This window comes from Brachypodium distachyon, chromosome 1 (assembly GCF_000005505.3).
Source record: "Brachypodium distachyon strain Bd21 chromosome 1, Brachypodium_distachyon_v3.0, whole genome shotgun sequence".
NCBI lineage: Eukaryota > Viridiplantae > Streptophyta > Magnoliopsida > Poales > Poaceae > Brachypodium > Brachypodium distachyon.
Genome location: NC_016131.3, coordinates 68,767,307 through 68,780,596, shown reverse-complemented (window position 1 = coordinate 68,780,596; position 13,290 = coordinate 68,767,307). Strand labels below are relative to the sequence as shown.

General features: G+C 45.7%; 2 protein-coding genes across 2 annotated transcripts; one reads left to right on the top strand and one right to left on the bottom strand.

Moving 5' to 3' along the window:
• Positions 1-3,371: 3,371 nt before the first annotated feature.
• On the bottom strand, positions 3,372-3,824 carry LOC104582389. Its single transcript, XM_010231909.1, has one exon. The coding sequence runs from the start codon at positions 3,822-3,824 to the stop codon at positions 3,372-3,374; it is 453 nt and encodes a 150-aa protein (XP_010230211.1).
• Positions 3,825-8,335: 4,511 nt separating this feature from the next.
• LOC100835974 lies at positions 8,336-11,297 on the top strand. The gene is made up of 8 exons (XM_003558455.4): positions 8,336-8,973; positions 9,076-9,160; positions 9,261-9,302; positions 9,422-9,590; positions 10,110-10,162; positions 10,359-10,571; positions 10,808-10,854; positions 10,995-11,297. The coding sequence occupies exons 1-8, from the start codon at positions 8,753-8,755 to the stop codon at positions 11,047-11,049; spliced, it is 885 nt and encodes a 294-aa protein (XP_003558503.1). The 5' UTR covers positions 8,336-8,752; the 3' UTR covers positions 11,050-11,297.
• Positions 11,298-13,290: the final 1,993 nt, after the last annotated feature.

Below are 13,290 nucleotides of genomic sequence, written 5' to 3'. Positions count from 1 at the left end.
AATTTGGTACATATGTGCATTGTATGATTTAGTATGAACTAGTGAAATGCATATTATGTATGACCAGAATAGTACTAATTAAAAGAAATTATTCTGGAACTTTATAGCAAAATGCCGGCATAAAGTACATGTAATTAGCTATATTGAGCATACAGTTATGCCAACATATTTTTTGCTGCCCATATTTAGCATTGCCTGATTGTTATGAAAACATTTACACCTTTTTTTTACCATATTTAGCATTTTGCATGTTATGCCAACATTACCTATATCTTTATTTAGCACTGCATGTCTCTTATCCCAACATTTTTTTTGGGAGTGGGGAGCGGGTAGCTTTTTATTCAAGCAAAATCAGTTGGAAAGTCTAGGGTGCATTTTATAATTGGCTTGCACTCGGGCGCATGCGCTTGTCTAGGTATTTCCACCTGCATGCATGAGCCGGCTAGAATGTCCCGAGAGATTCATGAGTACCCGTAGTGACCGGTCTGTGCACGTGGCCAAATCATGCGGCCACCAAACTTTCAAATGTCAGCCCATTTTGGTTTAGGGTATTAGTCGGAGCTAGAAAAAAATTCCGACCCAGACAAAAACGTGTTTGGTTGGGCGTTTTCGTTTCTTTCCCGGTCCCCTTTAGACTCATTACGCCATTGTCGTTGATCCGGAAGCTGTTCCTGCTTTGGCTCTCCGACTTGCTACTGCTTAGTTAAGCAAGATTTGGATTTGCACTTGCTAATACAAGGATCCCCGGGGCGAACTCGGACACAGGATTCAAATCCCCGATGGAGGCGCTGCTGTAAATCCAACGCGAACTCGCTGCTGCCAAACTTGGAGACAGTGTTGTTCTCAAAAAAAATAAAAAAAAATAAATAAATAACTGGGAGACGGGGTTGAACTGCTGCTGCTACGTTTGGCGGCGCAATTGGTTCTGGAACTGGCATGCTGATCGCAATTTTAATCATGTACCGGTACTAGAGACACTAGAGACACCCAAGAAAGAAAGGGCAGGCGAGCTGGGTTCCGACGATACTGCTAGCTCTCGTTTTATTTCTAGCTGGGTTTAGATCGTTGGCATGCCATATCATCTTGATAAAATAGCCTGTAGCCTGGATATATAAACCAAAACACAACGCTTAGCAGTCAGAAACAAAAACCCACAACGCTCCAGTTGGACAGCAAAGTACAGGTTCGTTGTCGAGAAGGCACACCTTCAAGTTTTGTTCTCTGCAACATTTTTTTTAAAGTTATACAACGAGCTTTCTCCTTGTCACATTCGTAGCAAGAGGCCGGGGGGAATAAAATTATTAAATCTAATTTGACGAAATAGAACCATTGAATTAGTATTTTTTTACTAATTTAAATCTCATTTTATTCTTCTTTTTTCATCTTGCGTTTCGAATCTTACAGCACAAATCATATCTAACAGCTGAGGGATCAACTTATACTTATGTAACTTAAAATCAGTCAACTTAGATATAACAAAACCGTAAATCATATAAAACAATTTGATGATTAAATTAAATTAGGCAACATGTGCCGTTAGGAATACATCCAGCGGCAAAATGTGTTAGAACTAATCTTTCCTAGTCGGTTTGGGCTGTCCGAGTCCTTGTTAGTTTAGAACTGAAGTTGATCTAGTACTAGTTAGAGTCGAAGTAGCCCAATGTCAGAGTCTAGTCGGACTTGGTTCTGGTGGCTGGTTTGCTAGCCACGTCCATGTATAAATATACATGTACACGGTGCTGGTTGTATCAAGCTTGTACCGTGGGATTTGAGAAGAAATAAAGAGATTAATAGAGGGCACGATACGCGCCATTGGTCAAATAATTGTGTGAACGTTTTTGCGTGTGCGTCTTCCTGTGATTGATCTTTGGGCAAACTCAACAAAATGCAAAAAATGGTAATCTTTGAGCTTCAAGAGGTAATGTCTTAACTAAGGTAAGCCGCCGTTCTTTCCAACTCAACCGGTACATGTTACTTTTTTTGAGAATCACATTTAACTTATATTCAAACTCGAAAACCATTACAAGTACTACAAAATTTCGGATCAGCATAGACACAAAAAACTACAAAGTTATCCATATTACTAAGAATTACAATGAAATCTCTCGAAAACATTCATGTAATCAATCTTCTTCATGTATTCCCAGTGACATGTAGGTCCTCGCAGGTTGCAGCCCTGAGTAGACAGAATTTGACGGCCTCATTTTTATTCATGGTATAATCAGCACACGTGGCAAAAACAATCTTTAAGGGTTGAAACCCTTTTAAAAATTTGCATACAGAAATGAGCGAAAGGTTGCTAAGTGTAAGTGTAACGCACCCAACTCCCCCGTCCCGCCAAAAATTTGCCATGGCAGTGGGGTGGCCCGATCTGTCCAGCGTGGCTGTGGTCTAGGGGGTGCAACAAAGTTCACTAGCAGGGCAGAGTCGATGGCGGGGCGGCTTGCACGTCCAGGTCCGACCGAAGTGGTGGCGCCCCAATTGTGCCGTGTTGTTCGGTAGCACTGAGCAGTGCAGAAGCCAGGGCGTGGTGTCCATTTAGATTTTGGTGGGCACCTTGGACACGAGGGGTAGACTGCTCCTTAAGGCACATTGTTGTATTTTCTTTGTCACAAGTGTATTGGTTTTTGAGTGGATTGGGTCCGATCCCCCTAAAACTCTCAAATCTCCTTCCTCAAGAACACTAGTATGGAAGTGTTTTTGATTGATAAAAAAAATGAGGTGTTTTACAGGAAAAACCTAGGAATAATCTCTTGAAATCCCTCATCTCATTTGTGTTTAGTGTTTTTGGATTTGAGGGAGATGAAACTATAAAAACAATAGAAACACACTAGTCCCAAGCAAGCCCCAAATTATTTGACTAGTTTTACCGTTGCTCCTCAGGGGTGTGACGCTGGCCGTTTTTAGGAGGTCACTCTTTTCCGTGCCGATGGCGGCCGATTCAATCGCCACGTGTGACACAATTGCCGAATTTCAGTGGCGGAGCTAGGGTTTTCTAGAGTTGAGTGAGTTATACTTGCTATATGATATATGAAAGTTTAGAAAAACAGTAACAAGAGCAAAATGTGTTCTACGTAACGATGTCACTTCACATGATTTAGTTATACTACAATACAATAAGAAAGCACAATGTGTTTGTTAAAAAGGAGTGGAAAATATGATTTATCATGTTGTATAATATATTTGTGTCAAGCAGTTAAATCTCTGCACACAAATTTGCTGCATTTTGAAATACAAGTGTCGACCGAATGCTTATTTCGAAGTTCAAACATTTTTTGTTTTATTTATTTAAATTGAAACGACATAACTGCCATCCTCGAGCCTAGTTTATTACATGCAAAATATATATACCGCCAGAGTAGTATCCAGCTTTAGTTTGGAGGGGCGAAGGAGATGAGCCTGCGTGGGTTGCCTTCGATCAACTCCGCATCATACCTACCGGTATTGCCGCCTCCGTTCAATGCAATGATGACAAAGTGATACTTCATGCCTTCCGATAACTCCTGCCTTTCGCCGCTAAACACCTTGTCGAACTTGAGAAAGTGTTGCGTCTGCTTGACGTGCTCCGTCACCGCCCACTTGCCGAGGGTCTGGAAGAATGGTTTGGTGATGTCCTCTCCGTCGATCGGGTACCAAGGCTGCTCAGCGGAAGTGGCAACTGGATAAACCACGGCGACGATGGTGACAACGGCAAGGAGGAGGAGGCGGCTAGAGGTCCTCATATTGCTGGTGGTCTCGATGGATGTAGTTTTGCAGCTCTGAGATGAATCAATCAAGGTGTTGTTGCTAGCGGTTACGATGGAGCAGGTTGCAGGTATCATCATGGGCGTCTAAATATATATAGGTAGGCAAAGATGAATTTGGTACATATTGATTGTATGATTTAGGATCAACGAATCAAATGCATATTATATATATGACCAGAATAGTACAAATTAAAAGAAATTATTCCAGAACTTTATAGCAGAGTCACGGCATAAAGTACATGTAATTAGCTATATTTAGCATACAGTTATACAAACATATTTTTTTCTGCCTATATTTAATTAGCATGGCTTCATTGTTATGCTAACATTTACATCCTTTTACCTATATTTAGCATGCATGTAATGCCAACATTTACCTATATCTTTATTTAGCGTTATATTAATTGCCTGCCTCTTATTCCGACATTTTTGGGAGATAGCTTTTTATTCAAGCAAAATCAGTTGGAAAGTCCCGTAGTGTGCATTTTATAATTGGATTGGACTCGGGCACGTGCACTTGTCTAGTGGCACGCACAGTATTTCCACCTCCACGCATGGGCCGGCTAGAATGTCTCGAGAGATTCATGAGTACGCCTAGTGACTAATCTGTGCACGTGATCAAATCATGCAGTCACCAGAATTTCAAATGTCGGCTCCTTATCTTCTCCGATTATAATTTGATAAGGACCTCGTTGGAAGCCCGTTTTCAGTTCAGGGTATTAGTCGGGGCCAGAATCCTAGAATATGTGCCGTCAACACAAGATTCGTGGCGCGGTGCGACATCGCCACCCGTCCCTGACCCAGCACTAACCTCATGCCCGCCTCGTCGCGTCCCTCGATCTAAGCCACCGCAACCTTCGTTGCGTCTCCGGGGTCTAAGAGCATCTCCACCCGCGGTCCCTAAAGGCCCCCCAAACGGGTTTTGGGGAAGCGGGCACAATTTTTTTTTGCACCGGCACGGCTCAATAAAATAGCCTGCACCCCCAGGCCGAACCCAACCCACGGCTGCGGCGGGCCATCCTATGAGTGGCCATTAATCCTCTTCACCGGCTTCCCGTCGCCACCCGAGGCGATCAATGACGGTCCACCGGGTCAAAACGCCACCCAGTCCCGTCGGTTGCCATGCGGCGTGCCACCATGCCTTCCCGATGTGTATTAACGCCGTGTACACACCGCCCTCCGGCCCGTATTCACTGCCTATAAAAGCAGCCATTCCTCTCATCTCACCCGCCAACTCACACCCAAGATGCATGGACGGCACCGCTGTGAACAGATGGGGCCGCCGGTGGTTCACTGTGGAGGAGGCCGAAGCCCTCCACGTGTCGGACTACCCTGCACCGCTAGACTACCGCCTTCCGAGCGGCTGGGTGCTCAGCCTCTATGGCATCCCAACGTCACCAGTTCCTCAGGGCGCACGCCGCTAGGTCGCCATCACGAACCACTGGTTCAACGGCCTGATGGCGCAGGAGATGGAGCTGCTGGAATAATACCGCCCCACCGGCCGCGCCTGGGCGCAATGGTTCGACAACAAGTGCGACGCCAACCTGGGCCAGTACGAGCGCTAGGGCCAGGGCAGGACTTTGCCGACGGTGATGGAGCACAGCGTCGCTGCCCGGCCCGTGGCCACCTCCGCTTGGCCCGCCCCAAGAAGGAGGAGGATTGGGTCGACCCCAACACAGGACGAGCACAAAGTGCTCGTGCTCCGCCATGCCGATGACCCGGAGGAGTTCCCGGGCCAGCGCGCGGCGGAGCAGGCGAGCCAGGACGGAGGAGGCCGAGAAGGCGCGACACCCAGCCTCAACTGGTCGGAGCAAGAGCTCCTCGCCTGAGCAAGCGGGAGTACAAGAAGGAGGCTGAGAAGGCGCTCCGCCGCGGAAACGTCCTCGTGCTGGACGACAATGAGTAGCCTACTAGCGAGGAGGAAGACGGCGACGAGGAATGGTGGAGCAACACCACCGACGACGACAATTATTTGGCTAGGTTTTTTTCGCATTTGTAATAAAATTGCCCGAATTAGTAAAATTTCACCGAGTTCAGTTAAATTTCGCCAATTTTAATTAAATTTTGCCCAATTTTTATTTTTGGGAATTTGGTATTGGGGCCGTGGCTGGGTGCCGGCGAATCCCCAAATAATATTTTGAGCCAACACCCCCCCCCCCTCCCCTGAAACGGCCACCCCCGTCCTCGACCTTGGCCTAACTAACATGTTGAATTTGGTCTGTAGTCAGCCCACCGCCCCCCATGCGCTGTGTGTGTGTGTCCTTCCAGGCCTAAGGAAATTGCAGAAACCACCCATCATTGTGAGGCTTGTTGCGCAAAGCACTCATTCTTCGTAATTTTTTGCGCAAAACACTTATTATTCGTCTAATCTGTTGCACATAAGTCCTAACCCCGAGTTTTAGCGCGTTAACGACGTTTTTGACCGATGGGGCCCACAAGTCAGTGCCAACATGGCATCTCGGCCTTTCATGTTCAGACACCCAGCTCACCGAATTCAGCTCAATAGGAGAGGACAGCAGCCACGGACCAGGTCACCAGGGTCAAGAGGGACGAGAGCACTGCCCTAGCCACCGTCCTTGAAGTTTTGCCATTCCCCTCGCCTGCGGCTGCCATCTTGGCGTTGCGAGGTGGGGGGAACTTCGGTTCCTCCTAAGAGTATCAAGAAGTGCTTGTTTATATCAATTGTTTGGTTCTAATTGGCAACACCGAAAGATCTGTATGGTCAATTACTAACAAATTTTATTTTTTCGTTATTTTTTCTTGAAATATACAAACACTTAATCCTTGGGTTTGCAAAATTCTCTAAAGTGAATGCAACCCTAGTATGAAGTGCAATAGCCGAAGCAATATATAAGCAATATAGCTAAACAAGCAAGTAAAGGGCAAGAATGATAACACACGGGAGACGAAGATTTGACTCCGGAATTCCACCTTTTGGGGAAGTGTACGTCTCCTTGGAGGAGTATTCTACCACAAAGGTAGATGCGCCACAAAGGTCACTCTATCCTCCTCTCAAAACACCACAAAGGCGAGGTGAGCTCCACTAATGGCTTCCTTGAAGGTGAATACCGAACCTTTAACAAACTTGACACGGGCACCACTCCACAACTCAATTTGAGGCTCCCAATCCAATCCTCGAGCTCAACAACACCAATAATGAGCACGAGGCAACCGCTTCCGTCTATGGTTCCCAAAAACCCAAGAGAAACAAAATCCACAAAACAAACAAGGAAAATCAACTTTTGGCTTGGTGAAACCCTAGGTCTTGATCTTCTCCTCCAATCCTCAAAAGATGAAACGAAGCAGGGAACTATGGAGAGAGATCAAGGGAGAGATGAAGTTCTTGTGTTCTTGAAGTGAGAGAGGAGATTTTTTGGGCTTAGCTCGGGGGTGAGAACCGTTGGGGACGAAGGGGTATATAAAAGTGGGGAAATTTCTAACCGTTGTAGGCATTGCGGCCTAGGGTAGACCTTGTCCGGTACTTGGGCAGTTGAACCACCCAACCGGTATGACCGGTCATGTGCCGGTCCGGGTCTACCCGAGGTCAGTAGCGTTTTCCGGCAGGGACGGACCTTGGCCGGTACAGGGGAGGTTGTTCTACCCCACGGACCTTCTACCGGTTGTACTACCCCCCAACAACATTTTCACTCGAAAATAGGTTCTCTCTCACATGTGTGGGCTTTTTGTGGGTGCAAGAATAAGCTTGTTTACGTGAAATTGATTCACCTATTACCTTCCCTTGTGGTTTCCCTCTTAATAGTACGGATGTGCTACGACTCAAATCAAACGAAAAGGCCGCTAAATACTGGTACGCTTCTTTCCTTTTAGAGGGTCCACGAATCGTCTTGTGCCAACTTCAAATGATATCTGAAAATACTAAGCACACGATTAGATCATCATCTATGTCGTTATCAACACCAAAACATCTAAGTGGGAAATGCTCTTTCAAACACAATGAGGAAGGTTTTTTTTTTAACAAAAACGCAATGAGGAAGGTTGCGATGCTGCCGCGAATAAAGGTACTCTGGTTTTTCCTCTGTTGTGGTGGTGCCTCAACGGGGGTTGCTGCGGATCCAGAGATTTTTTATCCTCGGTTTAGTGTACCCGATCCTGCGGATTTTGGGTTTGTTTACCCCAATCCTGAGTTTTTGTTAGTATGTCATGATGTTTTTGTTGGTTTTATTTTTTTTGTAATTTTGGAGTCCTTCTCTGACGTTCTGGCGAAAATTTTGCGGTTCGACGACCTGCGCCTTTAGGGGATCATTCCCGGCCCAAGTACGTTCAACACTCACGGCTTTCATTCTTTTGGATGAGCAACTCAAGGGGCTTTTCAAAACCTTTAAAAGTAGTCAAGTTAGTGACGATGTTGCTACTTCAGTATGATTGCGGTCTTTATGTTGAAGTCTCAGTAGTATTTCATGTTACGAAATTTTGTTTTAAAAGACTTCGTTGTAATTCTTAATTTTAGAAGTTTGCTTGTAGTTTTTATAGTCCATGATTCAAAATGTTCTAGCGTTTGAATAAAATTACGGGTTATTCTTAAAAGGAAAAAAAATCTCAACATGGTCAAGGAGGCAAGTAGCAATCGACGAAGCGTTTCCTGCCTGTCTCGCCCGCTTGTCGCTGAGCCACACAGGCCGTCACACTGCGGGCCTGTGCCGCCGCCGGTAGCTACCCTCGCCTCCTCTAAAGCCGCCCCCCACCTTCTCTGCGCGGCCGCTCCACGCGCCGTCGGCCGCACTTTTGCCCTGCGGCACCGCGGCCGCCTGCTAGTCGCGGCCACTTTATTCCCCCCAAACCTGAAGTCTCACTGATTTTTCCAATTTTCTGTTCTCCGATCTCCAATTTTGTTTGCTCGAATCCTGGCTCCGCCGCTGCCGGTGCGGGGTGCGGACTGTGGGCTCGCACCGGCGCTGGGCTCGAGCTCGACCTAGAAAGCGGCACGCGGGCAGCGGGCGGCGCGAACTCGCTCGGCTTAGGGGGCGAAACCTTACGCGGACGAAACAATGGAGGCCTACGCAGCCACCCCTGTGCGCCGCCCTTCCGAACCCTCCTCCCCATCCCCAACACCGTCCCCCTCATCTCTGCGCCAGTGGCGGCCGGCGGCGCAGCGCAACCTGCGCAACCAGTGGTCGCGCCTGCTCGCTGCCAAGGCCCGGTGGCTGGCGGCCGCCACCGACGGTCGCTCCCACGCCTCCGCGCTCGTCAACGCCCACCTCTCCCGCAGGTAGCCCTCTCTCCTGCTCTGTGTTTGGGCGGCCCTTGGGTCTTTGAGATGTTAGTGTTAACTAGTTACGGATGGTTGTGTACTCTTCGTTGGGCTTGTCAGTTACATGCCAGAGATGGATTTGGGGGTGCTCAAAGACATGCCTGGGATCCGTGACAAGGCGAGCGCCAAGTTGGCGCACAAGGAGGTAGCTACACTTCGACCAGGAGCCCAGTCAATCTTCGTTAGCAGCTTGGCTTAATTTTCCTGTCCATCTCCTCATTTTTCATATCTCTTGCTTGGTTCAGCTGCAATGCCGCGAGATGCTTCTATCAGCGTACAAAGAGATGGTAATGTTTATACAAAGGACTTGCTTGTTCATGTCCTTTAGTTAGAATCATGTAAAGCATGAATTCAACCACGAATGGTTGTCTGATCTGATGTCGTTTTTCATTTTTCCTGGTAATAGGTCCTTTCTGTGTCTGATTTGGTTAAAGCTTCTCGTGGCATGCGATGCTTCTCCAAATTATCTTCGAGTAGCCCACTAATCTGTTTTACTGACTGCCAAGATGATTTGAATGACTCCGGAGATGGTGGAGGAGCTCCAGTATACAAATGGTTCTCCATGTTAGAATTCGGTGGGTTACTCTCTATTTACATGCAAAACTGGATTTAACTCACATAGATTTTGTTTCCTTTCTACTAGACATGATAATACCAACTTTTTTTAGGAAGACATGACAATACTTACTTTTAAGAGATCTAGAAAGTTGTGTTCTCTAATAGGATTATGAAAGACAGATGACCACTTCCTTTTCTTTTCTGCTAGACATGGCACTAATGCGTTCTTGAATATGATTCAGGAATTTAAACAACTTATGTATAGTTTGAGAAATAACTCCCAAGTTATTCAGAAAATCGAGTATATAGTGTGAAATAATCTGTGAGACATCATTTGTATCCAATGAATCACACTATCACTTTAGATCGAGTTAACTGATTAAATCTCTAGTTTCTTATGTTTGCACCAATTCATCCCAATTTTCTTGTGAACTAGCTACTCAAGATTCAAATATGCAGCACAAGCCTATGTTTTTCCTAATCCAGTAAGATATGACTACTATACTGATTTCTTTTTATATATGATGGCCTGTCAGAGAATTTTGCCCAAGAGCTTGTTGAGATGTTTGTATCAGAGCTACAATTGAAGGTATGTCATAATACTGTTTTTTATGATATGGTGATGTTTGTTGATCGTGGAAACTGTTATTGCAGTCAGCTCTGCTTTTTTTTAAGAAACTCTGTTTTGTTTTAGCTTGTGCAGTTAGAACTCACTTACTTTTACGTGCCTGTTTTCTCCCTTTCTTCTGGGGATTTCCTGACCGAGGAAATCATTTTCAATGTAGAGACTAATTGTCTTGGAACTCCTCTCGATTAACTTGAAAGAAGGTGTAGATCCATCATTAGAATGGTCAGATGAACTCTATGATGGGGAACAGTACGAATTTCAGAGTATTGGCCTTTCTTCGGGAGACAGCTGGCAACTACCTGAAAATTGGAGAGGAGATGTCTTACAGGCACGGCGATCTGGCCATACTCCATCCCATGAGGTTTTACAGGTATGGATTTCTTATGCATTTTCCATTATTTCCATTAGAAACTCAACTGTCTCTGACTCTCTGTCCTGGTGCTAATATCTTTTCTCATTTATATTGGATAGGCTTAGTATGCACTAAGTTGGCTCATGTAAATAAAGGACTAAAGGGCCATCTTTGGATTAGATCAAATGTATTATGCTCATGTTCGCATGCTTTCTAACAAGGATTTTTTTTCTTGTTAATTGCTTGGTTAACAGGTTTACTTAACCTCTTGGCTTGCTAACGTGAACATCAAGATGAGTAGGTAATTACTTCATTCTGCGTTCTAACTTTTAAATTTCATAAACTAGTAATATCTGAGTTCAACTACTTTTGAAAATTCAACTGTGTGAGTAATAACTTTGATGATACAATGATGGTATTGATGAGTTAATTTTATTTCAGAATTGACGAAATATTTGAGCTTGTTGGGGAAGAGATGCAAATCAAATTATGTTGATGATTTTGATGCATATAATCAAAGTAAGAACTACTTGGAAATGGCCCATCTTCCTTTCAGGGGTTTCTTTTCCTTAGTGGAAGTCTCAAAGGCTAAAAGCTTGTGTGGCCTGCCCTAAAAAGGCCTATCTAATCTTTCTGGAATGTATTACACTGTTTCACTCGAAGCACTTGGTACGCATTAACAATTTACTAAGCTGGTCAAGCAAATAAAGTTTAACACTACAACAAAGCCATCTTATTTGCCCATGGATCTGTGAGGAATTACATTTGATAGAGATCTGGAGATGAACGATCGTTTAGCTTGATGTCTTCGACGTTCTTCTTGTGATGTTTATTAACACCTAGAGATAAAAAAAAGTTTAACACCTTCAGACGTTCTTATTGTGATGTTTATTAACCTAGCTTGAAGTTTGTCCTGGGTTGCTGTACATGTGGAGTATTAGTTTGTTTTTTTAGATGATGGGGTATTCGTTTTGGTTACACATGTTCATGTTAAAACGTGTGTTTGCTCCAGTTTACTGCGAAATCAGTTGGGTGGGGCCGTCTATGGGATTCCTTTTAGGTTAAGTGGAGAAGGTCCCCTGGGCTGCACTACACTGCCTAGGCCCACCAATTGGTGTAGCAAAGCTGAGCCCGTCAGCCCATCTTTTTTCCTTTTAGCTGTTCACGTTCTGGAAAGCCTAGCACAAAACAAAGAGATGGCAAGTGCTAATTTCAGAACCACTGCCTACACTACAAAGTAAGGTCTGCTCGTCTGTCAAAAAAAGGAGTAAAGTCTGCTCGAAATATATGGGAGAGAAACCAGATCTTAAAGAGTGACCAAGTGGTTATTGTGCTTAAGATTTCCATGTTCTTGTGAGAGGTATGCCATCGCTCTGATCTTTCTTGTCTTTATTTTGGATGGTGCTGCTTCGTCCGTTTCCATTTCCAGCTCCAGCCACAAATTCCAAGCTAAAGAACTGCCATGCGACAGAAAACTTACCATTTCACCACTCCCACAGCTCACCAAGCTGGTAGTACTCCATTTCTTATGATCGGAAGGGTACAAGAAAGATCCAAACTCTTTTAGTAATACTGTATCCATGGCATGGGCCAGAATCCAGGTGCTTAATTGGTTGCTACCCTGACCCATTTCTTGTAAAGAACAAACAACTGTGCAGACCTCTTCCCCGGCCGGACACTAGTCAAACATGTGCCTCCTGAGGTTTCCTGCAGTTGCAGGTCTTTTTTTAAAACCAAACTTTTCCCTCTCTTGTAGTCCTGTCTGGCTGTCTACGACAGGATAGTTAATTTCATCCGTTTCCTTTTCCTCGGTCGGTCCGGCCTCACATGACCAGCCACGTCAGAGATACCACAGCCGTAGCACGTACGGTGTCCACTGTCCAGGGAGACAAAAAATACTTATATTCGTGGGGAGAGGAGAATGATGATGATGCCATGATCCCATGACCGGACGCGGCGGCTCGCAGGCGCGTGCGTGTGATGTGATCCATGTCACGGGCGCCCGCGCCCAGTCAATCAAAAACCGTAGTAATCAATGCATGGAGAGAATGCCGTTCCTTGTCTCCACTTGGGGATCGACCTGGCTGGCTGGCCCTTTCCGATGTTCTTTCCGAGGACGACCAAGTTGTTGTACTTATATATACTCCACGACAGCCACGGGCCGCAGAAAGCACTTGCTCGTATCCTCCTAGCGTGTCCTTGTCAAAGCCCCCCCTTGGAAGTAGGACGGCACGGGAGACCGACCACCTGGCACGCCCAACGTATACCGCTGTCGAAATCATGTTGAAAAGGGGCCCCTGGCAACTGAGGTCAACTTCAAGCTAGCTAGCTGCGGCTGGCCGTTTTAATTCGGAACAAGAAAGAGAAGGCTAGAAAGGAGGTTCCATCCAACAAAAGGCTGGGATTAGATCCTCTCTCCCTGATCACGCACGCACACTCACTCACATTTTGGGTGACGCAAAGTACAAAAAGGCCGTGCTCATGATGTGACCAATAACGTACTCCATCCATGCGCTTTGCTTACTAAGCCAGCATTTATATATAACGAAAAGGAAAGCAGCAGAATCAGCAGCCAGCAGCAGCAGTACCAGGCGACCCAGTAGTTCTGGATTTCCCCTGGAAAGGTCTGGTCGCTTTTTCCAAGAATCTTGGAGATGAGTTGTGATTGGGCGCGTGTGTGCATGTGGCCTTGCGAACGAGGAGGAAATCGATGCCGATGTGCAGTGCAGGGCAGTGT

Coding starts and splice junctions, on each gene's coding strand:
- LOC100835974 (XM_003558455.4), top strand. CDS start 8,753: ATGGAGGCCTACGCAGCCACCCCTGTGCGCCGCCCTTCCGAACCCTCC. Junction 9,591..10,109: donor GTTCTCCATGTTAGAATTCG/GTGGGTTACTCT, acceptor ATGGCCTGTCAG/AGAATTTTGCCCAAGAGCTT. Junction 10,572..10,807: donor CATCCCATGAGGTTTTACAG/GTATGGATTTCT, acceptor CTTGGTTAACAG/GTTTACTTAACCTCTTGGCT.
- LOC104582389 (XM_010231909.1), bottom strand. CDS start 3,824: ATGATGATACCTGCAACCTGCTCCATCGTAACCGCTAGCAACAACACC.